Here is a 27,672-nt window from a genome sequence, read left to right on the forward strand (position 1 = left end):
TTGAGTGCCATAGTTGAGAGTTCTGAGCAGTGCTTGTAAGACTGTCTGAAGCTTATTTGCACCTGCTGCAGCTTCACTATTGCCCTGGTGTGGCCAAAGGTCGCACATGACATAGGCGGCCGGCTCCCGAGGTCCGGCGGATCTTTTTTCCTTTTCCTTTCTGCTTCTTGTCGTACAATCCGTTTCATCTGAAGACACGACCAGGTCCCTGAATGTGTGCAGGGGGACGCTATTGATTGAATGAAAATGGCGGCTTGACACAAAGCTGACTCAAGCGTTGCTGTTGATGCTATACAGACAAAAATTGGTTTTCAGTTTGTACATTCTTCAGGATTTTTTTTCCATCCAAGGCTGATTGAGAGTTTGTAGAAAAATGGCTTCAGATTTTCCACATACTACTCTTCAACATTCTTCCTAAATGTAACAATGTGAGACTCGCTAGGAGAACGGCTGTTTATGTTTCCTTTCAAAATGCTGCGAACAATATTTACTGAATGGAAGACACCATCTTGTAGCATAAAGGGCCGAAAGGGGTTCTGGTCTGGCCGATGGTTGGTGGAGACATTTTGACTATATCTTGGACCTGCCCGGCCTCGCCCAAAATGGCGCCGGTATAAATGGGACTCGTAACTCATTGTTGTGTACTGGTTGAACAACCTTGATATCACGAGATATGAATGCAGTTTTGATGCTCATGGCGGGCGGGGACGAGAATTGATTGAATATTTCGACATCCCTATTGATATTAAGTTCTGATGTGTTATTGATTACTGTACTATTGAAAGTTCGAATTAACGTCACCCATGGTACTTGCACGCAAATGTATATCTAGATAACTTTTTTGTAAGTGGCCCTGTCGTATTTTAATTACAAAATGTACGTCCACTGATTCCGCAACTGTTAGACACCTTAGTTCTTGCAACCTAATGGGTCGTTCGTTACGTTCCTCTATAATGTAAATGTCTCCTCATCATATACGATTCCAGTTTGCTCCGTGGCCGGCCCACGTGGTTATAGGCCCGTATTTGTATACTGACATTTTCACAATAAAGGTTTTTAAAACAAAACATGGTAGTAGTATTTACATTGGTAAAGTTTTTACTTTTAGTCACTGTTTTCGAATCAGTAAAAGGCAAGTGAAATAAAGTAGTCCAATTACATGACGGATAAAAGGTATAATATGTAGGAACGCAGTAAAGATAAATGGTCAAGGGCAGTTGTGTTTTCCACTTCTGCAACATAAAGTGATCGATAAGAATCTGATAATCAGGCGTATCGGCGACTAAGACAGCAGGCCGAGTCTCTTTTACTCAACGGCTCCGTCATGGAACGAAGAAACGCCCTTTTTCTCGAAAAAGGAATATATTTTACTTGCAGGACAGTTGTAAATTTTCCGGGAAAGTACATTAGCCTGGAATATTATAACATATATGTTTTAAAAAAAAAGTTCGAAATCAATAAAAAGCGTATTTTTTAGGTCATATGACCAAGCTTTTCATTATTAAAATAACAAAAGTAAAATGAACCAATAAAAAGTTTTATTAACAAGTCACATGACCTGTTATGCTTACGTTGCGCGCTGCGCGGCGCGCCCCGGATTACTTCCGGGTGCGCTAACGCAGCGTGTCATATAACGCATTACGCGACAACGTAGGTCAAGAATATAGTCAAAATGTCTCCACCAACCAGCGTTCGGAACACAACCCCTTTCAGCAGTCCAAAAAGTTCTGTAAAATGACAACAGAGGGGACAGGCAACAAGAACCATCAGTCAAAGAGGGGAGGGCAAGTTCTTCTCTACCGGGTCATGTTGGGGCGCTACCGGAACTGATCGAATTGGTAGTCTACAGTGTTTCTGGATGTTTCAGACTAAAGCTAGCGTCAGCATGAGAGCACTACCATCTCGTAGGTCCGTCGTGGCCATTCCACGAGCAAACATGGCAGCCGCTCCCCACCAGAAGCCTGCGGGAGTCGGGGGCCCCCAAGACTTTTGTAGAATCTTCACGGCTGAGGGGACGCTTTCGAGAATGGGACCCAAGCCCTATCAGGGAAGCGTCCGAGTTCCAAGGTGTCCCAGGGCCATTTTAGTGGACCACGCCCAAATCTGAAGAGCCGGCCGCCATTTTGAGAGTCCTGTAGCAGTCGCTTATCGTTGCATCGCAAGAGCGGGAGCAACTCAACTACATGGTGAGCGAGACGCTGTAGTCGCAAGAGCGGGTGGTAAACAGCTGAATGGCGGAAGAGGCACAGTGTAGCAAAAGCGGGCGGAATGGCAACTAAAACGGTAAAGGGGCGCCCCACTACAGCGTGTCTTCAGGTCAAACGGATTGTGGGACAAGGTCCAGAATAGAAGAGTCATCAAAAGGCAAAAAGTTCCGCCGGACCCCGGGAGCCGGCCGCCTATGTCGGGGGCGATCTCAGGCTACACCGGTGCTATAAGACTTGGGGAGGGGGTCGGAGCCAAGCGTCTTCTCCGAGTCCATGGCCATCACACCGCCCCTCGGGGGCCTCCGTCAAGCGGTTTAGGAAGGTTACATATCACATTGTTTTCAAATGCAGTCAGGTCCACAAACGACACTCACTTACTTTGAGAATAGTGAAGCTGCAGTAGGTGGAAATAAGCTTCAGACAGTGTTACAAGCGCTGCTCAGAACTCTGAACTATGGCACCCAACATCCAGAACTTATGCCATTTGAGAATGGCAGTGACATTGAAGCAACTCAGGGACCAAAACCATTAACGTACTTTCACGTATGAAAATCTTACTTGGGGAGGGGGCAGGAGCGAAGCGCCCCCTCCCAGTCCGCGCCACCACACCGTATGTTGAAAATCTGAAGCCATCGTTCTACAAAGTCAACCAACCTTGGATGGAAAAATCTAGAAAAATGTACAAACTGAAAACCAGTTTTGGTCTGCATAGCATCAGTAGCAACGCTTGCTATCAGAGTGCATGAGTTTCATGCTCGATCGATTGAGCTAGCCGGATCGGGCAATAAAAAGTATAAAATAGTTATGTAAATAGTTATTTAATAAAATGTTTTACCCTGTTTCTTTGCTGGTGTGTTGTCTATATTTTTAATATTTGCATAGGGTTTGTCGTTATTTTGGGCGGGGTGGGTGACGGAGCCGAGCTGTCTTGCAGCCCTCATGGTGTGGAGCTCAGTTCATCTCACTATTTTCGTATTTCTCATGAAGGGTTGTTCATAATATTTCTATTTTAGCGAGGTCAAAAAGAGATCCAATTAGTGGCCTAGTGATTTTGCTCGATTACTTTTATTTTTTTACACGATTTTTCACGATTTTTCACTATCTGCAAAGACTAAACAGAGTATTGCGACTTTGTGCTTGTTTGTAAATAGAGAATGAACCAAAGAGAATCAATTGTAAAACAGTAAATGCTTGGATAACAATCAATCAAATGGAGAGACAAGCAGGCACGACGGATTACAACGGGGGTAAAGGCCTGCGTTAACTACTCTTCACTATCTGCAAAGAGAGAGTACTACTAAGAGAAAAGAGGGGAGGGGGGCAGCGTTCAAAGCACATCAGCGTGCATAAACACGAAAAAGTTTTTACCTATCACGTACTTGACATTTTACAGCTTTTGATATTTGCTATTAAAAAAACAATGAAATTCACTGAAAAAACCATAGGTTATAGGCCATATATAGTTAGGAATTTGCATTTACAAAACCTTGAAAATTCACTGAAAAAACCATTGGTTATAGACCATATATAGTTAGGGATTAGCCTTTTCAAAACCTTATTTTACTCACACAAAACCATTGAAATTTCATATATAGTTAGTTCCACTAACTATATATCGCGCACCCGCAATCCACTGCTGATGATGTCACATATTACATCATTCATGACATGGTTAGTGACATCACTGATGACATCTCAAATGACATCACTGATGACATCTCAAATGACATCACTGATGACTTCTCAAATGACATCACTGATAAAATCACTGATAACATCTCATTTGACATGACTGATCACATCACTGATGATATCATTCATGTGATAATACCATGAACCTCTTCAGACTCTAATATAACCTTAGATACAATCAGTGTAAATAGACAGTCACAGACTGTCACTCATCCATGGAGTTACTCACACACCTAGTCAGTTATGCAAAAAATCAATCACACCTCCATTTTCTCAACTATACAGTTATACACACCTTACTTATTCAAACATATACTAACACATTTACTTTACTCTCTTATACAATCCCTGATACATGTTCACAATGATCCATACAGCCACTCACACATTCACTGGCTCTTATGCGCAGTTATTTATATATGTCAACTCTCACATGTACTGTGTTTTACATATGTACTTACTTTGACATGTAGCACTGAGATATCCATTCACTCACTAATACACTCATGCACAGTCAACCGCCCATACAGTTGTTTGCACATGCACTTTTGAACCCATACATATAGTGAATCAACTACTCACACATCTATGTACAGAGTCACACACCTCCCAGCCACCCATACACACACACTCAGTTTCCCATACAAATACTTGGACACCCAATGAATAACCCATACAGTTACTCATATAGCTACTGATCAACATATGTAGCAGTTTGTAGAACAACAGATATAATGATGCACAAATTAAAACAGTTTAGTCACTAACCCATGCACTCAGTGAGACACATTTAATCACTCACTCATACAGTCAGTCATGCACCTACTAAATCCTTCATCCAGACACTTATACATCCACTCATTCTTCAATATGTAAGACATATTTTAACTTTACAGAAACATACAGTCACTGGATGTTGTCATCAGTGATGTCATTTGAGATGTCATCAGTGATGTCATTTGAGATGTCATCAGTGATGTCATCAGTGATGTCACTAACCATGTCATGAATGATGTAATATGTGACATCATCAGCAGTGGATTGTGGGTGAGCGATATATAGTTAGTGGAACTAACTATATATGAAATTTCAATGGTTTTGTGTGAGTAAAATAAGGTTTTGAAAAGGCTAATCCCTAACTATATATGGTCTATAACCAATGGTTTTTTCAGTGAATTTTCAAGGTTTTGTAAATGCAAATTCCTAACTATATATGGCCTATAACCTATGGTTTTTTCAGTGAATATATATATATATATGTATATATATATGTATATTTATATATATATATATATCGGTTTTCTCTATACTTTCGGACTGCTGTCATACAGGGTTCACCTCCTGAAGATGCTCTGTGATATGGAAAAATGAGCAAATGTGTCCTCATATTACCCTACATTGAGACAATAAAAAATGGAAGGTTTCAGAGATCTTGTCATTCTCTTCAGTAGATTGAAAAAGGCTCGATTTAAATGCAAATTGTTTTACACTGTTGTTCATACTCTAGACTGGCAGCAAGGCCTGCGTCAGTGTCTGTCGCCACATCTAACTGAGGAGGGTTTTTGGCGCATGAACATGCAGCTGGGGCGTAGTGAACCACCTGCTAAACAGCTTATGCGGGGGTGCGACTGAGGCAGATTAAATTGTTTTATGGCCCTTCTTAACATTTAACTTCGGCTCGCAGGTCAACAGCAAGTCAGAAGTTAAAACGAATAACTTATGCTAGAATAAACTATAATAACCCAGCTGTAGGGTGGGGACCAAAAAAAATCCTAAAACCAGTCAAAAACCGGGATAGCGAGAAAGACAAACTATTGAAATGTAAAAGAAAAAAAGAGGCCAAATGAAGTGAAACAGCGCAAAAGAAGGCAAGTGAAATGCATGTAAGAAGGAAAGGAAAAAGAAAGCATGCAGGAAAAGGTACAATTGAACACAGGAAATAAGGACAAAAGGTGTACGAAAAGAAAATAAAGATTGATGGTGGAAAGTAGAAAAGAAAAGATCCACGACATAAAAAAGAAAAAATGAAAAAAGAGAAAGAAGGAAAGCAAATATAATGAAATAAAGAAGAAATGTGAGCTGAAAGGATGTGTGATTGAAGGAAAGAAGAGAAATAATTAATTAATATAAGGAATACAAAAAGAAAATATGCAAAGACGGTGTGAAAGAATGCCAGGAGGAACAAGAATAAACTGACCGATGATGGATTAAAAGCTAGAAAAAAGGACTGATGGAATGAGGGAAGAATAGACAGAAGGAAAAAAGAATGAAATAGACTTAAAAACAAAAGAAAGAATAAATAAATAAAAGAAGCATGAAAAGAAAGAAAGACGATGGAAAGGATGAATAAGAGAAATCGGTCTATACTGGTAAATTTGTACTTTTCGGCCAGATCCCATTAAAAACATGCTATGATAGACGTCATTTTGCAACATCTTCCGCGAACCTTTCCCATGGTTACAATTCCCATGACACTTCATAGCAATTGTTGAGATCGCTCACTTTACTAGCCCATTTATTGCTATGTGTGGGTAAGGTTGGCGTATTTTATTTTTCTGGCTTGTCCCTTGACATGCAAGGCCTTGTGCGGAGGAAGGGAGCCTTGGATTGGCCCTATTCTTGTAGGGTAGTCAGTGGATGGCTATTACTGCCAGACACACGTGGTGCATGAATGTCGAACCTGGCGTGAGCCGGGCTGCGTGATTTCGGTTTATGTGCATCATGGTTCTTCTTTTTACGGGCAGTGCTGTACACAATTATTTGCAGTATGCAATGCAGTGTGTTGTTTTAAAGCCCTTAAAAAGTGCGCCGGTTGAAGGCACCACATTGCTTTTGGCACAGTGGTGCAGGGTCCTCCCTGGTTAATAGGAAAAAGCCTACTGCCCCACCCCACAGACCTCACCCAGCATCTGTTCCATTGTGCAGCAATCTAACAGCAGAGATATCAGCAGATAGGATGCTGGGGGCCGGCGCGTGCTGTTTGCTATGTTTGGCTCGTGGCTACCCTGAGCCACAGCTGCAAAAAAATCAAAAATTCTACAGTGAACAACAGAGAGGCGTGTGCCTTGTGCAGACAATCTAGCGCAGAGGATATGGGCACATGTCTGCCAGGACTGTCTCTCTGGAGGGCTGGGGAGTGGACGTCATGTACCACACCTACGTCTGACCCACACATATATCAACAAAGAAAATGTGGTCTAGAGCTTACATTTTAGACTTTTGCAAGTTTTTTTTAAATATTTCACAAAGTAGACATCCAATAATATTACAAACATTTGCAAAGCTTTTTCATTTACAAGTCAGACCTTTTAGCTACGCCAAAGCTGCCTGGCATGTTACATTTGTATTGAATTTGAAACATTGAAAAAAAGTGTGGCATGGCAGCTCAATGTTATTACCAAGGAAGCCAAAGAGCTGTTTCTCTGATGCAAACCATCAGAGGACGTGTCCTTTGGCATCCAAAGCGACTCCTTTGTTTTGTATTACCATGAACTAAACTGATGTGTCTTGCAGCGAAAACTAAGAAAAATAGAGGACCGTGAAATAGCAGCCGATCGAGGCTGTATCCTTTACATAGACAACCCCGGACACCACGTGTCTCAGGACCATTAAGTCACCATATATAGCGTTCCTACTGTCTTAATAGATTCGTGTTTTTAGCAGTATTTTTTACGTATCTTCATTTCGTCCCGTGTTCATTTCTAGTAGACGCTAACTCATACGGGACAACAACGGCTCCCAAGTGTCGTTTTTAATATGATAAATAAGTTGTTTAACCATGTGAATTAATTTTATTTAGTTTTTTTAGTTTTTTTTTCTCTTTTAAACAATCTCAGATGAATGCTAGTTTAAAATTCTGTGATCCCATAAAAGACGATTGTAATGATTTTAATTAATCAAACAAAGTTTATCAGATAGCTTGACGATAGAGGACTGCTTTTTCTGCATGGTACATGTATGAGATAAAAATGTATAGTTTTCAAATGTAAAATGATCACTCATGCAGTGCAATGGAACTGCTTACTTGAAGGCAGTATGATATGCCAAACAGCCAACAGCATGAGAGGGATGCATACTGCTCCGGGCAGGCCAGAGATGTAATTGAAAGTACCTGAAGGATGTGGCTGAAGGAGATTGGACAGAGCACGTTAGTGGTTGAACACAGCTGCCCCATTGCCTTTTCTTTGTATTTTAGAAAGTGTAGGCCTTGCAGACAGTGGCAGTGTTGAGCTAAAGCAAAAAAGGAATGTACCATAGACTTTATTATAGTTAAGCGTATCCATTTCACAAAGGGATCATAACAGATAAAAGAAACAGATTCTCTTCATTCTTAATAAGCTGCTGATTGGTACCAGACTGCCTGAAGGAGTGAGCTTTTAAAGGTCTAAGCAATAGATCAGAGAGTGGGACAAATTGGATGTGTGTTATCCTGCTGAATCTTTAACTTGATTCAAGGTGGGAGAAGACAAGCTGATGGAAGCCTTAGCTGGTGAATGACTAAGGTGATGAACAGTCAGTCATTCACTATAAAACTTACGAAATCATAAACACATATCAATGGTCCATTCATGACATCCCAGGTCTAGAGGGAAAAGGTTAAAAAATATGAAAACAAAAAGTCCCCTGCAAGTTGACATTATTGACCCCGCCCCAATCAAAAGTATAAGAGGCAAACTCTAAAATGTAACAATAATAAAAAAATAGATAAATGAGGTCATAATAGTATTCTTTCAAATTCTACCTTGATCAAAAAAATCTAGTGTAACATTTGGAGAGATGGAACAGGAGATCGAGGGAGGGCTATACGGCAAGGATGATCAAACAAAGATGGCCATAGAAAGGGAGTAGATTTTGTATTTTCCTGGGTGGGAGGAACACGTTTGGTATTCTAATAATAGTGGGGAGAACGAATGCCCATGGAAGGTGGTAGGGAAAATAAGGGAGGGAGTTTAGGGCTAGAAGGAATTAGTGATGCATGTAATCGATATTTCCAGGATAGAAGTTAGGGGTTCTGGGGCCCTGTGAGAAAAGGAAGAGATGCAGCAGGAAAGAGCCCACACTGTGGAGGAGGCTCCCTACTGAAAGGGTAATGGATCTAACTGAGATACGGCAATATCACAACTGACTATTCATTTTGTAGCTAGGAAAATAACAAGGAGAATAAGTGCAAATTCAGTCATTCCACACTTATTGCACAGCATTATAAATCGACAAAAAAACTTGGCAGGAAAACGGTATAATTAGAATTTACTTGTCAGTCTTTGCTTCGTTTTTCATCTGGCCCCAAGTGACTCAAATAACCTTTTAAACCATAAACCTTTTAGATTGTCTTTTTTTTAACTACTCAGAAATGCAATTTTAACGTAACAAACCTTAATGTTAACTTTTTAATAGCAGTATTCAAAACTAATCAGAGGTTCAAGCAGGAAAGCAAATTCATTCGTATGGAAAATTCCTCTATAAAACACCGAAATGGAAACAGGATCAGGGATGATAGAGAAGGGAAAGTGAATAGGCGAGTGACGTGGAAATTATATGCAAGAGTGAGGAGCAACGCATTTCGTATCATTTATTGTTTGTGAAAAATGTGCGGCCTAAAAACAACTCTATTCCCAGTTATCCCGTCAGAAATCTATCAAGTAAATTACTAAGACTCTCTCAGCATTAGTTGTTAAGACCAAAAACACTATTTCCTGGTGGAGCCAAAGATGTCAGTCTATTTTTTTTTCCTTTCAAGACATTCTTTCTAGTAAGTCTTATGACTCAATATTAGCTGTCCATTCCTACATTTGCTAATGTAATTAGCCTAGGCATTTTTAATAAAGCACTTACATGGTTCCTTGGTGATAATTCCACTCTTGGCCAACTCTTGTGTTGCTCCAAGGCAATTGTGAGTAGGTCATCCAGGTTGGATTATATTATTTGCATTCTGGTACTTTTTTACTAGATTTTGCTTTTGGCATCATATAAGACTGAACCAGGATTCCCAGAGTTGAAATAAAGAACCAAAATACGGTGGATGAACTGACAGCGTGCCCATGTAAAAATGTCTTTACACATCTAAGTGTAAAATGTAGGGATCAATGTCAATGTTAGAGTTGTAGTGCACAAGGCAGATAAACAGATGAAAGGTGGTCAGTGGCAGTATATTCTCTAGCTGATGGGACCCAGTCCCTCAGCAAAGAGGTCTAGTGCAGGTTTTCACCATCACAACATGATTATTTTGCCAGCAGGTTTAGCTCTTCAAACCTAGGCTAGAGCTCCTTTGCATCAACAAGAGAGGTATGAGAGGAAACGCCCATGAGCATCTATAACCTGTGCTCCGCCATATCACAAGAAATGCACCTTTTTATTTTCTAGGGTTTATTTGCCATTGACTATGCTCAGTGCAGGGCGGGATTAACCATTAACCAAATTAAGCACGTGCTTAGGGCATCAAGGGAAGTGGGAGTACCACAGAAATTTTCCATTGCCAGATTTTTCATGGACCATATGGTGCAAAACTGCAAATATCGCAATTAGGAAAAGTCGGAGAAAACGTTTCAAATATAAATAAAGTGGAAGTATACAAAAATAAACATTCTTTTCCATCTTACTGTAAGTTTTGTTTCAATTTGAAAAATGAAATTGTATTGTACGGTTTATTCTTTATATTTTTAATTAGATATATTTGGGGGCTCCAGTGTCTCTAAAGATCTGAGGGCCATGTGTATCAAAATTGCAATCGCAAACGCCGAAATTCGTTCCTTTAAATTCCTTTAGGCCTATAGGTATGAATGGGGAAGCATTCCTTAATTGCGAATCGCAATTTGCAATTCGCAATAAAGGAATATGTAGGATTAGCAAAAGTATTTGCATAACCTACATACATAGCGTTTTGCGATTCTCAAATAGCTATTCGCAAAAAATCGCTATATGAGAATCGCAAAACCAAAGTTAAATACATATGACCCCAAATCGAGCCATGGCTCAGTATATAGAAGATATTTATCTTGTTCAGTTCAATGAAGACAAAGGTGACTCACTACATTCTTTCCATGACTTAGATCACAAATTCAGCCCCTAAAGACATGTTTATAAATTGCCCTTCAAGCCCCAACACTTTTTATTCCCTGAGTGATAGGTCAAAATAGCTTCTTTGGGGTCTGATATAGTCTGTACCTCAAATCTTTGCTGTGCGAAAGTGATTGTAAGTCCTGGTCATTGTTCTTGAGTGGGAAAACATGTTTCCCCAATCACTTGATAAATGTCCTGTAGGACCCTCATTACGAGTTTCGCGGAGTGGTATCCCTTGAGGAGATACCGCTTAAGGCAACTACCAATGGCTTGATGATTCCAGATCTGGGAATACTCGGCTTGCAAATACTGCATCCGGTAACTCTGGTAACACTGGACCTTGTTTCAACAGGTGTGGATCCCGGTAAAAACCGCAGATGATCTGTGGGCAGAGGCTCAGCCCAGGTGTTGCCCATTCCCATTCTGCACCACTGGGTTGCAGAAAACGCTTCCCCCAGCATTTCCCTGCCCGAGACTGCTGGAGCTGAACTGGTGGGGACCTTCCTCACCTTGCTGAACCCTGCCCCCACTTCCTGACACACAGCACTACCCCCACTGGCACTTAGCACCTATACTAAATAATACAAGACCCACAAGACCTTAAGACAGCCACTTATCCCAATTAGACACCATGGGCGCGATTCACAAAGCTAAGTGGGCATGTGTTGATCTAATTATGTGTAGTTAGACTCCTATAGTTAGCTGTAAAAATCCATTTTTTGTTATTTATAATTTCTGAGATTTGCACGTAGGTGTAGACCAGTCAGTGTGTAAAGTATAGCTTCTCACCTGTTTGTGGAGATCTCCATCGTGGGATCGGAGACCTCTCTGTAGGAAAATATAGGGGATTTGTTCAACTTTAATTTCTATTAAAACAAAGAAAGAAACATAATATGGTATGAATCTACTATGTGAAGATCATATCTAACTGTATGGCTCCTAGCAGATCTCCTTGGGCCCCAACATGATTAGTACAAGAATAAGGTTGTTTCTTTCTACATTCTTGCAACCTCAAACTGCATGCTGTCTCAAAAATATTCGCTAGATTCCTTAAATCTGGCATTTAAAAAAACCTCCTTTAATTAAAACATCTGTTTGTCGCCTCTCCTTTTTTTCTACTCTCTTTCAAATGTCCTGCTCCTCCTCCCTTCCATCCTCTGCATGCCCCCTCATCTGAGCACAGTCTACTCTGACACATGCAGTTTGACAGTTCTCAACTTCAGCGCCCCCATCACAAGCAGCCACTATTACTTTAGTCCACCATAAAGAAACTGAAATGACTGCAAGGGATGGTTTGCCTTGAGCGCAGAAGACTAATCCTAATAACTAACAGTAACCAATAGCACTGAACTAACCATTAACCTTGGGTTCCGGAGCAGAGTGGTGCCCGGCTTAAAGCGCTTTAACACCTTGTCAGGGGTAGTAAGCGCTATATAAATGCAATTACAATTACAATGTAGCATTAATGAGTCCAGATGAGAGATAACTTGTTACAGTAATAGTAATGTTTTGTTCAGATACCAAGAGGCGAAAGCTTCTGAGAGGTGTCAGCAGATAAATGATGTGGTGTTGTTAAGCTCTACAGTGTTTTCTCTAAAGGTTTTTTTGGAGGAATATGTTATTAAATGGCTGTGCAAATACTTTTACTTCTCGCAGTTTCTGTTCTTGAGATTCTGGTCCATGTCTGTGCAGCAACAACCCAAGCAAAGACTGGAATATGTGTCATAATTTTTGAAGTAAATATCTAGCCCATGGCCTAGGGCAGAGGGACCATAAGAATCAAGCATTGGAAATGCAATAGGTCTCGCAGTAGGAAAGTTAGAGCTATAGGTGTTATTTATTTTGTTGTTTTTTATTTATGTGTTGTTTTTTCTAAATAGCTAAATTAATAGCTTTCTTCTTTACAAAGCCAATAGTTATAATTTTTGTAAATGTGACACCTCTAGCATTTGTAAAGCAACATGTTTTGGATTAACGTGACATATGTATTGATATAAAAAAATCAATGGCTTTAAAAAAAATGTAATAATTAATACGTAGATAAAATGGATTTTATTTTATATTGCTAATAGCTTAAAGTTTATTAAATATATTTAGTGAAGATACTGTGGTTGCGCTGAGTGATGCTGTTGTTGAGCTGAGTGATGCTGTTGTTGCGCTGAGTGATGCTGTGGTGGTGCTGAGTGGTGCTGTGGTGGTGCTGAGTGGTGCTGTGGTGGTGCTGTTTGATGTTGTGGTGGTGCTGAGTGATGCTGTGGTGGTGTTGAGTGATGCTCTGGTGGTGTTGAGTGAGGCTGTGGTGGTGCTAAGTGATGCTGTGGTGGTGCTGAGTGATGCTGTGCCGTTGAGTGATGCAGTGGCATTGAGTGATGCTGTAGTGTGGAGTAATGCTGTGGCGTTGAGTGATGCTGTGGCTTTTGTTGTTTCTGTGTCGTTGAGTGATGCTGTGGCATTTTTTTGTTTTTGGCGTTGATGGATGCTGTGCACTGAGTGGTGCTGTGGCGTTGAGTGGTGCAGTGGCGTTGTGGGGTGCTGTGGCATTTTGTGGTGCTGAGTGATTTTTTGGCGCTGAGTGATGCTGTGGCATTGAATGGTTCTGTTGCGTTGAGTGTTGCTGCGGTGTTGAGTGGTGCTGTGGTGTTGAGTGACGCTGTGGCATTGAGTGAGGTGTGTGAGGGTGATGGGGTGTGAGGGTGATGGGGTGATGGTGAGTGATGGTGTGTGAGGGTAATTGGGTGAGGGCAAGTGAGTGTGTGTGATGGTTATTGTGTGAGTGATTGATGGTGTGTGAGGGTGAGTGGTGTGTGAGGGTGATGGGGTGTGAGGGTGATGGTGAGTGATGGTGTGTGAGGGTAATTGTGTGAGGGTGTAAGGGTGAGTGAGTGGGGGTGACTGTAAGTGTGTTGTAAGTGTGTGTGTTGTTGTGAGCTTGTGTGTGTGTGGCTGTGTGAGTTTGTATGTGTGTGCGTTTTGAGTACAAATTCCGTACTCATTTGGCATAGTCCTAGAATTAGTCCCTTTTGTCTTTTTTTTTTTGCGCGTAAAAATGGCGGAGGCTACCCTGTGCCATAACGCTACCTATGTTTTTTAGGTAGTACAATGTCCAGAAATGCTCTAAATGTATCCAACATGATTTTAGTGCTGAAAAAAATGCTAATCGCAATGCACAAGTCACTGTTTGAAATCAGTATACACAGAGCGCAGTACACTGTCCAGCTTTCCGTTCTGGTAAGGCACAGGGGAGCCTGGAGAGCAAGTCATGTTGTGCAACATAGTTCACGCTTCCACAGAATTCCAGTCAACATTCATAATAATGTCTTAATTAGATAGGACGACAAACCAACATTTCAACTTCCCCCCCAGCCGTGCTCCTTTAATAATAATGGCGACCTAGTTAGCGGCAAGCAGAGAAAAGCTAAGAAGAAGCACGGTCAACTCCAGGCTGGCTCAGCTGTACTCAGCAATACTTACAATAACGGCCGGGATATCAGAGTTAGAAAGAAAGAAAACAAGCCACAGGAAAAAACATGGACAACACGAGGGGAGCGAGTAATTTACAAATTGAACGGCATGAGGCGGGGAGGGAGGGGCTAAAGGCAACACTACCAGGTGATGGGAAAAGTGAAATGTGGGGCATGCTTGGAGTAGAGAGAAACATGGGAAACAGGAGGGGAGTGGAAAGTGTACAACTTGAACGGCCTGGGGAGGGGCTAAAGGCAACCCAACACTGACACCGAACACCCGGTGAAAGGAAACAGGCTGCGTTGTATGAAAAGAGGGCAGACTTGGAGCAGGCAATTAACATTTGAAGCCGAGGCAAAGGAAACGAGTTATGGCGACTGCTGAAAATACCAACCACAGCCAGCATGACCTCGCATAAACCAGTGTCCTACCCGCTTCAGCAGCACTGCAACTATTCCCTGCAACAATCACTGCTGTACTACAGTGATGAAATGCGTGTAACAAGAGGGAGAGAGAGGACTAGAGGGTTTATATGTGATTAAACAAAGAGGACTAGCTTAAGTTGACCAAAGTGTTACAGTACTCAAATTAGTTCTGTCACGGGCACCTTGTTGGTGTATTCATGAAGCCCTCACCCACCAACCTAGTTGGTGGCATGCTTCATCATCGGGCCCACCCAGTGACACCTAGTATGTCCCGGGTGTGCTACAACGCCTGATTACAGCGGAGCTGGTATATTTCTGAGAGTGCAGTGAGGTTGGGTGAGTTGTGATTTAAAACGGCTTGGTGGTGGTCCCAGTACCCGAGGGTAAATTACATTTTAATAACTGGGCCGTCACCAGCGGTTAAAAGTAAGGCTACAGGACGCGTGAGGGTGGAGAGTTACTGCCCCCTGCGTCCTTCAGATGGTCGACATGTTTCAGCCAGTGCCTTAGAATATTCTGGCTTTCCTCAGGACCGTTTTTTAAAAAGGTGTGGTGGTACAGACTATATGATACACTCACTAAGGCGTTTTTCTATATGTGAGAGGGGGATTCCCTTCTCATGCATACGCTTTGGGTTATTAGCCAAGGCTTCCTGGAGGGAAGCGGTAAGGGGATGACCAGTCTTTCTGGCATTCACACTCCGATGTCAGCCATCCCTAGAAAAGGAGCCAGTGAAATGTAGCAAGAGTTGGTAAGCGACATTTGTATCAAAGATAGATTTTGTCCTTGAGGAGTTCTGTAAGCTGCCACCATGATAAACTGAGAACACAGAATAAAGCACACCTCTGCTACCATCTAATGTTTGCGTTTAGCATGGCCCAGACACAAGCATGGGAGCGGCTTCTCTGGGGTGCAGCAAAGCTGCTCTAGCAAGGGCAAATATATAGATTGAAATCCGTAAGCTTCCTGGGTGTTTGTAACTGTAGGTGTACTGGGCCTACTTCTCTGTCCACTCCTACTCTTTCACTCCCTAATAACTAGAGATGCAATAATTATTTCTGTCTGCTGAGAGGATCCCCCCTCCACTGCCTATGCCCAGAGCTCACCCTGAAACCATAAGTCCAAGGAATTCAAACAAAGCAGCTTTCGCAAACTAAGAGCGTCACAGAGGCTTCCACTTTTGCTTAAGCAGATGACCGGAATGGTCAGGGATGTACCTCATCAAATGTCCTGGTGCATTTGTCATGATGATGTCAGTAAATCAGTGCTTAGTTGTCAGGAGCAGAAGGTAGAGCAGGGGCAGCTACAAAACTGCCTTCCGGCATAATATCCACCCTTCTCCATTGAGGAAAGAGAAGGAAGGATGATCTTGAAAAATGTCTGCCTATGCTGAAGGTACATAGATGCACAGTATGCTAAACATATATATGCATATACAAATCAACCATAAGAAGTGTTGTTCTGACTCCTAAGTGCTCCTGCCAAGTGTCTGGGGTTTTTGTGTGTTGCAGCACTCATTGCAGGCATGGTTGGTGATGGTATGTTAGGTGGAAGAGGAAGAAGTCTACGGTCAGCTCAGCGTTGACGCATTCCTGTGAGGTTGGATATCAGTTGGGCCCTAAGCTAAGATGTAAGGGATGGTTGCTCTTAAAAGTTGACTCCAGCTCTGATGAAGCAGGAAGAAGTTCACGCGAGAGAAGCCTGATGTGCAGAGGGAGGCCCCACTAAACGGTTTACCCTTAGATGAGTTCCTGGGAATTAGGATGCAGGAGTTCGACCTTGATTGTTAGGGTGGGAAGGGCTTTTAGAAAGTGAACATGAGCTTTTCCTACATGATCTTTGTCCTGCCACAATGCTTTTGTGGCTATATGGCTATCTTCAATGCCCCATGGCTGCTGTGCGTTCCAACAATTCTCCCACCAAATCCAGGTGCACCATCAATGTTCACACCACTACCCATCGCCCTGTGAATGGTGCCACAGCTGCTATCCCGCATTTCAAATTTCAGAAGTCCCTGCTCATTATACTGTTTAGCCCTAATGTGGCTCCTGAACAGTTCCTAAATGCTCAAATGGCTACTGAACATCCCAGCATGTTCCAATAGTCCTGCATCTACCCAGCCCCCCCTCCCTCACTGCGCCCTCCTTTGCTTCACAGTCCATTATAGGTATTACCCCTGCAGACAGGTCATTTGTGTGTCTAGTACTTCCTTCATCAGTGCTACCCCACAATCCTCTTCAGCCGGACAATGGATCAATGCAGGGGCACTTCTGTAATTGAATGATCAATTTCCCCATCTCAGTCACCCAGAAACACTGGGTATCCATGCAACTAGAACCTCGGAAAATACCCAGCTAGCTCCATTAGACTAACAAAATCTCAGTGTTCTTGAAAAATTATGTTTTCAAAAAGCTTGATGACTTTGGTTAATAAAAGTGCTAATAAGCTTGTATTTTTCTTCCTATGTTTGCATACCTCTTCAGTTTTCATCCTAGAGAGGTTGGTTATATATCTTAAAAGGACTCCACAATACACATTTCTTTAATGTTTGCCTTGCAGATGGTTGATTGGCCACTGGAGTCGATGCTCTGCCACCTGTGAGACCGGTCTGCAGTACCGCGAGGTCAGCTGCGTCTACCAGTTACAGAATGGCACCTACGTCACCACTAGAGACCTCTTTTGCCGTGGCCCAAAGCCACCCCCAGTCCAGGGCTGCAACGGGCATGATTGCCTCTCCATCTGGGAGGCCTCAGAATGGTCGCAGGTGAGCATTTCTGTGGCAGAATTAGCCACATCATCTCTTCTGTATTCTCATAAGGGGCCCCAGAGATTGAGCTGGAGGGTGCAGAGATCCAGGGATGGTTTCAGAAATTCAGAATGTTAAGTTTCGAATATGGGCCATTCGCAGATCAGTCCTTCAAGGGAGAGTCTCGGGCGTGGGGTGGGGGGGAGGAGGGGATGGTGTTAATTTGACTTTAGGCTTTCAGCAGGTTTCACCTGGGCTCATTTTAACTCTATCCCCTCCGAGTGTACAAACGGTGCTCTTGTGCCCCCTCGCCCAAACGACTTTTCACCAGTGGCAAAATATCACCAGGGCCGCCATCTTGACAGTTCCAATTGCCTGGAGAGAGCAGTGTGTGAAGATGGTGGTATTCGTGTGCTCTCAGCTCTCTGTGGGCGCCTGGCACTAAAGTAGGCAAGTATGATCGCCTCTGGTGGTCCAATGAGCAACGGGGACGAGAGGGATAAAAGTCTTCTCTGCAAAACTCTCAGTTATGTGAATTTAGGATTGAGAACTCAGGAATGCCAGATAACCTTATGATTGCTTCTGTTATTATTATCATCACCACCATGTCAGTGCATAGGAGGGCTTTGCGCACTGTAAGCATACAGAAATGCTAAATATGTATCAAACTTAAATCAGAAATTAGCAAATGGAGGAGGTCTGGCTTTTAGTTAGGGGGGGTGTGGTAATAGTTGGGCAACTTTGTACGTGGTTCACCCAGCTGTCCTTAAAAATAAAAACAAAGCAACACCTTGGACTGCAGCAGCATATAATCTGGCAGAAGGACCCTGTTATAACCTAGGCATACTTGCCCTGTTCCTCCTCTCCCTTTTCCCTTTGTCCCAGTTGGTCTTCTCCGTGGGACCTTCAGTAGGAGGCCATTTAGAATGTTGTGTTTGTGGAGATTTCTCAAAGCTGCCCTGGCTAGCTGAAGATGTCTAATGTTTCTGCCTTAATAAAGCTTTTGGACGTACCTGCTGCGTCCTTCTTACTTCATACCTCTTTGCTGAACAGACTGTATTAGCAGAATTAAGCTGTACCCTCGAAGAGGAAAGATGAAGTTTGTATTATAAGTGGTAAAGTTAAAAGGCTTTCACAGAAAAATAGTGCATAATAGGTCATTTTGTCAAATGGTCGGTATTTTTATTTAATCTTTAAGAAATCCTGCATGTACGTGCATCTTTACTACTTGAACAAAAAAGCTGTAAATTCAACAAGGTAGTGAATCAGCATAATGAAAAAACATGCAAGTAGAAATAATGAATCGCACAGTGTCTTTATGATAGGTGAAGTAGTGTGGCTCACTGGTTAGAGGCGGCAGACCCGAGAGCAGAGGACGGCCCGGGACCAGGGTTCGATTCCCGACTCGGCAGGTTTCTGGACCAGATTCAGCGGACTCGATAATTCTCTGGCCTCGGTGCCCACTCTGATCAGCGATCACACTCGGCAACTCTGGGCACTAGCTTGCCTCATCTTCACTAACGGCCCCACCAGACCGCCGGGGATGCCTGGTCTCACCCTGGAGATACCCATTAAGGGGCCATCTCTCAAGGAAGCCAGGAAGGGTTTCGCAGCGGTCAAAGCGCGGAGGTACCCCTTCGGGAGTGATTCCAGCGCTATATAAGCACACAATTAATTAATTAATTAATAGGGTAAGTATCCAACTTCACATACTTTCTAAACAAAAAAAGCCATAAATCAGCAAATAAATTGTCATTCTGATAGCAAAGATAGTACATCAAAGAACAGACACTGAGTCTCAAATAAAAGCTATGTATCACACTTGCAGTATAACTAAAAAAATCGCCTTGATGTCCCTATCCTAAAAAAACAAATGGCAAAACAGATGGGACAATGTAAGCATTTTGAAAATGATATTGCCTTGAGTGACAGACCATAAAAGCAATGGTTAATCATGAAAAACACTTGAATGACTGTAGGTTTAAAGGAGGCTGAATCAAAGCCTACTTTCTCTCGGTAATTCTTCTTACTGCCCTGTGTTTTTTAAGAATTAATAACATGAGGTTTTTCAGAGAGCTGTAGTTCTCTGTAGTCATAAATACCAAACATTCAAAAAGTGATGGGGGAATGCTTGCAAATAGTCTGACTACAGGCTATTGCTCTGGGTAGCATTCCAACACATACTTTTTTTGCCCACCATGCCACCCCATGTTAGAGACAAGAATATGTAAATCAGCCTGGGTCCTGCTCCAATAAATACAGTCCAGCTTGAACTGCCAATCTAGGTCCTCTGAACCGAAACACAAGCATCCAGAGCCCTACTTCGGCCTATTTGAGCCTCATCAATTAGGTGGAGCTTGGTTCAAGTGGCAGAGGGAGTGCAGAAGATATGCATGAGCATACCCTTGCCCCCAAGGGTGTTAGCTCAAGCACACAAAAGCCAGAAACATCAACACTTTCAAGCGAGGCCATGCATATTATAAGGCACCTGAAGCAATCTGTATTTTCAAGTCTTCATCAAAAGTAACTCTAGAACATAACTATCTGGTGCAACCATCCCTTTACTTCATATGGCAGAATCTGGAGAAACTCCATAGTCTCCAGACCTACCCAGGATGCTCACTGACTCCTCCTGCACTTTGTGAATCATTGACGTTCGACATTCTGTTTCCCTCCTTCCCTCACCTTTCTAAATGTTTACGTTTTCATCTGTTTGCATTCTCCATGTTCATGGTCTGATTCTGAAGGGTATCCAGTCCTTGATGGTAAAGCAAATGATAAGAGAAGTGTGTTGCGAATGCCAACTCGTTGATTTTGTTACAGCGATCCTTAAAAGTGACTCCAGCACCTGAAAAATATCCTCTGTAAGATACTTGGAATTTTAAATGGCCTCTCCCATGGGGCACACTTCGAGGAGGGCACTAGCCATGTTGGAGGTAGTTTGTGCCTGCTTTGTCCATACTCTTATATGTGTATTGTGGCAAAGGTGCACAGGTAAACGCATTTCCTCATTTCATTAGGACCACGGTCACATTCAAATGAGGAACAGTACCCCTCATACATAAGGGGTGAAACATGTGTGCCCATCTGACTTATGTTGACCAAGGAGACCACCAATGCATCTTCAGCACCTTCTATAAACCAAAGTACCCCCTACGTGCACACAGCACCAACCCCTGAACTTACCAATACTTTGTGTAATACAGCCCCAAGTGTTCAATCACAAAATACCATAATACACGTATGGAGAGCAGGCATAATCAGAGTTTTAGTGAGACAGCTCCAATGTGGTGGATGCTCATCACACACAATATTTTCAACTAGTGTGGGGATATCATGTAATGCAATGTAGGTCTCAAGCAGCATGTTATGTTCGCTGAATTGTGATAGGTGATTATAAATTTAGGGCAAGTTAATGAAAAACCTTGGGCCACAGTGGCATGAACTTTACCTTTGCAAAGGAAGATACATATTTCTGACTTTACAAAGGCAAACTTTCCCCGCTCCAGGCTGGCATAACTGGGCTGCCTTGAAATGTTAAAGGAGTGATTGTGTGATGGGACCGAGCAGAGGAGGGAGGCTGGGATGTAAACAGGAGGGTTGGAGTTCTGGAAGTGGTGCACAGAGGGCAAAGGCTCAAGCTTGCCTTCCGTGCACTCCCAAATGCACCAAACTGCCGGGGCACTCTCAGGCGGGTGCTCAACCGTGGCGCTGCTCCACGGCAATCATCAGTGCTACCAGATTCCGTCTACCTTCAAAACAGAAATTTGAGCACTCAAGAGGGGACCGGGAACGTTGTTTATTCGGCAAGCAACACGGCAAATAAACGCCTTTCGGAATTAATCCTTCATCAGTGTTTAGTCTCATTGCTGAGAGGCGTCATTTTAAACACATTTCCGTCAACAGTGTAACAACAGTGAAGACGGCATATCACAACCAAGGTAGAGGCACCGTAAATGGCCGCCATCCTAACATGGTAATCAATTCAGTTTATATTCATTATTACAAACATATATCAGTCACATTTTGGTCAAATTACATACTCGTTGGCCAACATTCTATTTACGGCTAGTTATATAGCTTCGTAAAAACACCAGATCAAATTGGGAACATTCCATGATCTACCGCAGTTATTTATGCCGTATATCAGTGCATTCACACAATACGGGAGCAGGTTGCGGGATAAGCCGATGAGTCAACAGACTATTCTTCATCTTTTTATCTCCATCGGCACCAGATCATAACCCGAATAAACATGCCACTTGCGGCGTCGCTGAAATCAGTGTCACACGAGCAATTCCGCTTAAGACGGAGGAGCTCGCCATACGGGATACTTTTTATCAAGTTGGGGGGATGGCTACTCCCCGCATGGAGAGTGGAATTTCCAGCAGTAGGCGTTCTATAGAGTTCTGTACCTAGGACTCCCTTCCTTACAAACACTCTAAGATCAAGGTAGTTGACTGAGGTTGTGCTTATCTCATGTGTGAATCTTAAATTGAGATGATTATCGTTCAGTTCATTGATGAACTCCTCTGCCTGCCTGCATGAGCCCCTCCACACCAGGAAGAGGTCGTTGATATATCGACGCCACACAACATTTTCTGCCCACTTACTGCGGGATCCGGCGAGGGCCTCCTGCTCCTCCCACCAGCCTACGAACAAGTTCGCATAGCTGGGGGCAAAGCAGGTGCCCATCGCCGTCCCTGAGATCATTCTGTACATGTCACCCTGAAACAAAAAAATATTGTTATGAAGGCAGAATTCAATAAGCTTCACAAGCATGTTGCTATGCTCCGAAAATTTGAGGAATCTCTTTCTCAAAAAGCAGCTTATCTCTTGAATTCCCTGAGAGTGCTTGTTACATGTGTATAAACTCGTGATGTCAAGAGTATTTAACACATATGTAGGATCCCATTCGATATTGTTCAATTGTACAATGAAGTCTTTAGTGTCTTTAACATAAGACGCAAGCTGTACAACCATCTGAAAAAGAAAGGAGTCTATATACCTGGAAAGGTTTTCTGTGAGTTCTCCTTTTGATGAAACAATAGGTCTCCCGGGCGGATTAACCAGGCTTTTGTGCACTTTGGGGAGTTGGTAAAAGGTAGGTGTAACTGGTTCTCAGTTTCTTAAAAACAGGAATTACTCAGTGTCCAACATAGATTTATTTTTTCACTTATTGATCAGGTCATGGTATGAAGCAATACTTTCAACTATCGTTCCTTCGTTGTCTTCACGTAATGTCTTCCATCGTTGAGTTGTCGCAGCGATTTGCGACAATATTGCTCTCTAGTTTGCAATACGATATTTCCACCCTTATCCAAGGGTTTATAAACAATCTCTTCATCTTTTTTTAAGGGTGGTAAGGATGTCCATTTGTTCTTTTGTCAAATTCTGATGTTTCCTGGTTTGACCATTTTTGTTTTTCCTGAGTTTCACAAGATCCTGAAGAAGTGAATCTAAGAAGGAGTCGATCGCGTCATATGGCATCGGAGGGTTAAATTGGGAAGGAGGCTTGAAAGTTGTCAGTGGTGCTTCCTGATTGATGCCAATCCTCCTTGTCCTCTCCGCTAACTCCATTCCTGAATTATCTCCTCCTTCCCTTTCTGATCATAGATCTTCCAGCATTTCCACCATGCTGAGCTCATGTGTGGTAAGAATGTCAGTATCCTTGATAGATGGTTTGACTTTCAGTCGTCTTGCTTCTGCAACTGATGGTTTAAGTTTGTGAAATTTGTGTAATTTCATTTTTCGGACAAATTTAAACAGATCAATCCTGGTCTAGGTGAATTCTAACTTCTCGCTTGGGCAGAACTTAAGTCCTAGTTGCAATGTGGATTCCTCTGCTGTTGTTAATATACGAGGAGTCAAATTCACAATGGTAAGTTTGGGGAGTTGGTAAAAGGTAGGTGTAACTGGTTCACAGTTTCTTAAAAACAGGAATTCCTCAGTGTCCAACATAGATTTAGTTCTCCACTTATTGATCAGTTCATGGTATGAAGCAATACTTTTAACATATCTTTCCTTCGTTGTCTTCTCGTAATTTCTTCCATCGTTGAGTTGTCGCAGCGATTCGCGACAATATTTCTCTCTAGTTTGCAATACGATATTTTCAACCTTATCCAAGGGTTTACAAACATTCTCTTCATCTTTATTAAGGGTGGTAAGGATTACCATTTGTTCTTTTGTCAAATTCTGATGTTTTGTGGTTTGACCATTCTTGGTTTTTCTGAGTTTCACAAGATCCTGAAGAACTGAATCTGAGAAGGAGTCGATCGCGTCATATGGCATCGGAGGGTTAAATTGGGAAGGAGGCTTGAAAGTTGTCAGTGGTGCTTCATGATTGATGCCAATCCTCCTTGTCCTCACCGCTAATTCCATTCCTTAATTATCTCCTCCTTCTCGTTCTGATCGTAGATATTCCAGCATTTCTACCATGCTGAGCTCATGTGTCCAACATCCCTTTGCATGATGCCGCCGTATCCTCCACCCATTGTTCCAACAGGCGTGGATCGGGATATTCGTACGCTGGTACAGTATAGATGCGTAGGCCCCTGGGCACCCTATCAACATCTATATAGTTCTGGAGGGAAGTGGCTTCCCACCACTTCCTAATTTCATGATATACTTCCGATATACAGCATAAATGACTGTGGTAGATCATGGAATGTTCCCAATTTGATCTGGTGTTTTTACGAAGCTATATACTAGCCGTAAATAGAATGTTGGCCAACGAGTATGTAATTTGACCAAAATCTGACTGATATATGTTTGTAATAATGAATATAAACTGAATTGATTACCATGTTAAGATGGCGGCCATTTACGGTGCCTCTACCTTGGTAGTGATATGCCATCTTCACTGTTGTTACACTGTTGACGGAAATGTGTTTAAAATGACGCCTCTCAGTAATGAGACTAAACACTGATGAAGGATTGATTCCGAAACGCATTTGTTTGCCGTGTTGCTTGCCGAATAAAAAACGTTCACGGTTCCCTCTTGAGTGCTCGAATTTCAGTTTTGAAGGTCGACGGAATCTGGTAGCACTGAGATTATATATATATATATATATATATATATATATATATATATATATATATATATATATATATATATATATATATATATATATAAAAGCTCTACCCCTCCCGGTCCCGGGTGGGAATAAGGCCAGCACACATGGGAATTCTCGATTAGAAGCAACCTTTACTTGCACAGACGCGTTTCGGAAGCCACGCTTCCTTCCTCAATGTTTGTTACACCGCAACGCGCGTCTAGGCGCCATTTTATTTCAAAATACACACACAACTCTAGATGGTGAGCATAGAGAGAGGACTGACGCATGAGCGCCATGTTGCTAATGCATGTCATTCTACAGTGGCATAGCTATCATTAAACATTAGTATTCCACATTGTTATTACTAATATTCATATTCATTTAAGAGTAAACCTCACAAATTATAAAAATTATAAAAGGGAATTACTCTGTAATATAGCCGTGGATCGGCAAGGAACCTCTCTCATCTATACGATGGGCCATGGAGTAAGATCTCGCCGTGGATCGGCTTGTGGCAACCCAGAGGTTGCCCTTTAAATTTCCAAGGCCCCGTATTTCAGTTTGACACATCTATGCTGTATGATCAATTCCAAAATATTAAAAAGTTGCAAAATACTTTACAATAATCCTGGAAATACCAAAAGAAAAATATATACTTTGTGCAATGTTCATCTGAACAATTGTCCTCTTCAATTAATTCTTAGACACAAAAGCACCATCAGTCACAGAGAGATACGCATGGCAGGCAACAATTTCATTTCGCTAGTTATTATTACATCTATGGCCGTCATGAATACACTGCATGCCATCACTTTCGTTCGATCTTTTAACTTCCTAAGTGTACAGTTAATTCCTCCCCACAGTTCAGTCCTAGAGGGGCCTTTGTTTGGCAGTCTATAATATATCGGGATTCTAACCTACAAAGTTTTTGTAGCTTATCTCCTCCCCTGATATCAGAAATTGGGTCCAGGCAAAAATACTGCAACAGACTCCTGTCGCTCTTATGCTTAATGGAAAAGTGTCTTGCGACAGGGTATGTAAAGTCTCTGTTAACTATAGCCCGCATGTGTTCTAAAATGCGCACTTTTACGGGATTTATGGTGCTGCCTATGTACTTGAGCCCACAAGGACAGAGAAGGCAATAGACTGCAAATGGTGAAGTACAGGTAAGGAATTGCTTGATTTTCTTTTTGGTTCTACACCCCACAATCTCATAGGAATAAACCCTTTTGCTGTTGGCACAGGCCTTGCACCGGCCACAGGGAAAGAAACCTTTTGCATCTTTTAATTTTCCTGTTCGTGTGGGGATGGGTGACAAATGGCTGTGTACCAAAGTGTCCCTCAAAGAACGTGCCCTTTTGAAAGTGATTAGGGGGTTTACAGGTATGTCACTCCCTATAATATTGTCACTTTGCAATATATGCCAATGCCTTTTCAAGATTCTTCTAAGTTGTTGACAATCTTGAGAGTACGGTGTAATCATTCTAAATTTTTCTGTATTGGCTGAGGGTTTATTCTTTTTGACAAACAGGGTCTGTCTTGGTGGTATCCTTACCCTGTCTAAGGTATTCTATAACAGTTGCTTGCTATACCCCCTGGCCTCAAATCTCTCGTTGCTTTCTTTGGCCGCCTGCTCAAAGTCTTCATTGGTAGAACAGTTACGTTTCAACCGTAGAAGCTCGCCATATGGTATACTTTTGATAAGTTTGTGGGGATGATTACTAGACGCATGTAGCGTGCTGTTTCCTGCCGTTGGCTTTCTATAGAGGGAAGTTTTGATTTTATTGTCAATCACCTCAACTTTTAAATCCAAGTACACTGCCTCACTAGTACTAGCCTGGCCGGTGAAAATCAGGTTGCAATCATTCTCATTCAACACTTTGATATATTCCCAGGCTGTCTCTACTGAGCCATTCCACACTATACACAAATCGTCTATGTAACGATACCATGAGACGATACAGTTAGACCACTGCTCTTTCTCGGGGCCCCAGGCCTCCTGCTCCTCCCACCAGCCCACGAATAAGTTCGCGTAGCTGGGGGCGAAGCAGGAACCCATGGCTGTACCGGAAAGCTGTCTAAACAAGGCATCTTGGAATAAAAAGATGTTATTATGGAGACAAAATGCAATTAACTCCATCAGCATGGCGTTGTGCTGGGCATATTTCAAGGGTCTCTTCCCTAAAAAATACTGAATCGCCTTCATCCCTTGTGCATGCTCAATGCTCGTGTAGAGACTAGTAATGTCAAGAGTCAACAGGCAATACCCTGGATGCCAGTCAACTGATTCAATCTTTTCAATAAAATCGGCAGTGTCTCGGATATACGACTTTAAACCCAAAACTATTTCAAACAAAAAGTGATCCAGAAACTTCGATAGATTTTCGGTAAGGCTGCCCATGGATTAAATAATAGGGCACCCTGGTGGTTTGTCCATCCTCTTATGTACTTTGGGCAAGTAGTAAAAGGTGGGGGTAATTGGATGTATTGTTTTCAAAAAGAAATAGTCTTCAGTCTCAAGCATCTGTTTGTCATGCCATTTTTTGAGCAATCCATGCAGTTCTTCAATACTGGACTGATATCTCTGTTTTGTAGTCAATTCATAACAAGACTCGTCCTGCAATTGTCGCATGGCTTCTAGGACGTAATCCTCACGTGACAGGATGACCACATTGCCGCCTTTGTCTGAAGGTTTACAGACTATTGATGTATCTTTGGGCAGTGTTTTTAATGCGGTCCGCTGTTTTTCAGTTAAGTTATTTCTACGTCCCGATGGTTTTTTGTGCATGCGCATTTTTCTTAGATCACTGATCACTAACTCTGAGAAAGTGTCTTTCATGTCTGTTTGTGTTGGAGGCACAAATTTCGACTTGAGTTTAAGACCACTATTAAGAGCCTCTTGTTCAATGTCCACAGCCCTTAATCTCTGAGTTAGGCTGTCCATTGGTATTGGTGTTGTCCCTGCTGTGTTCTCCAATCGTAATTCTTCAAGCAGTTCCAAAGAGGTTAGGTCACTCACTTTCAAC

The 27,672-nt window shown here is 42.3% G+C and overlaps 1 protein-coding gene across 2 annotated transcripts in view; it reads left to right on the plus strand.

Annotated features, from left to right (window-relative positions):
- The window catches only part of ADAMTS17 (ADAM metallopeptidase with thrombospondin type 1 motif 17), a 1,053,865-nt gene that overhangs the window by 938,510 nt on the left and 87,683 nt on the right, over positions 1-27,672 (plus strand). For both annotated transcript variants that reach the window (XM_086958065.1, XM_086958066.1), the window contains one exon: positions 17,402-17,606. In XM_086958065.1, coding sequence (XP_086814191.1) covers positions 17,402-17,606 — 205 coding nt within the window. The remainder of the gene's footprint in view (positions 1-17,401; positions 17,607-27,672) is intronic.

Source organism: Lissotriton vulgaris, chromosome 2_1 (genome assembly GCF_964263255.1).
Source record: "Lissotriton vulgaris chromosome 2_1, aLisVul1.2, whole genome shotgun sequence".
In the NCBI taxonomy this organism is placed as follows: Eukaryota; Metazoa; Chordata; class Amphibia; order Caudata; family Salamandridae; genus Lissotriton; species Lissotriton vulgaris.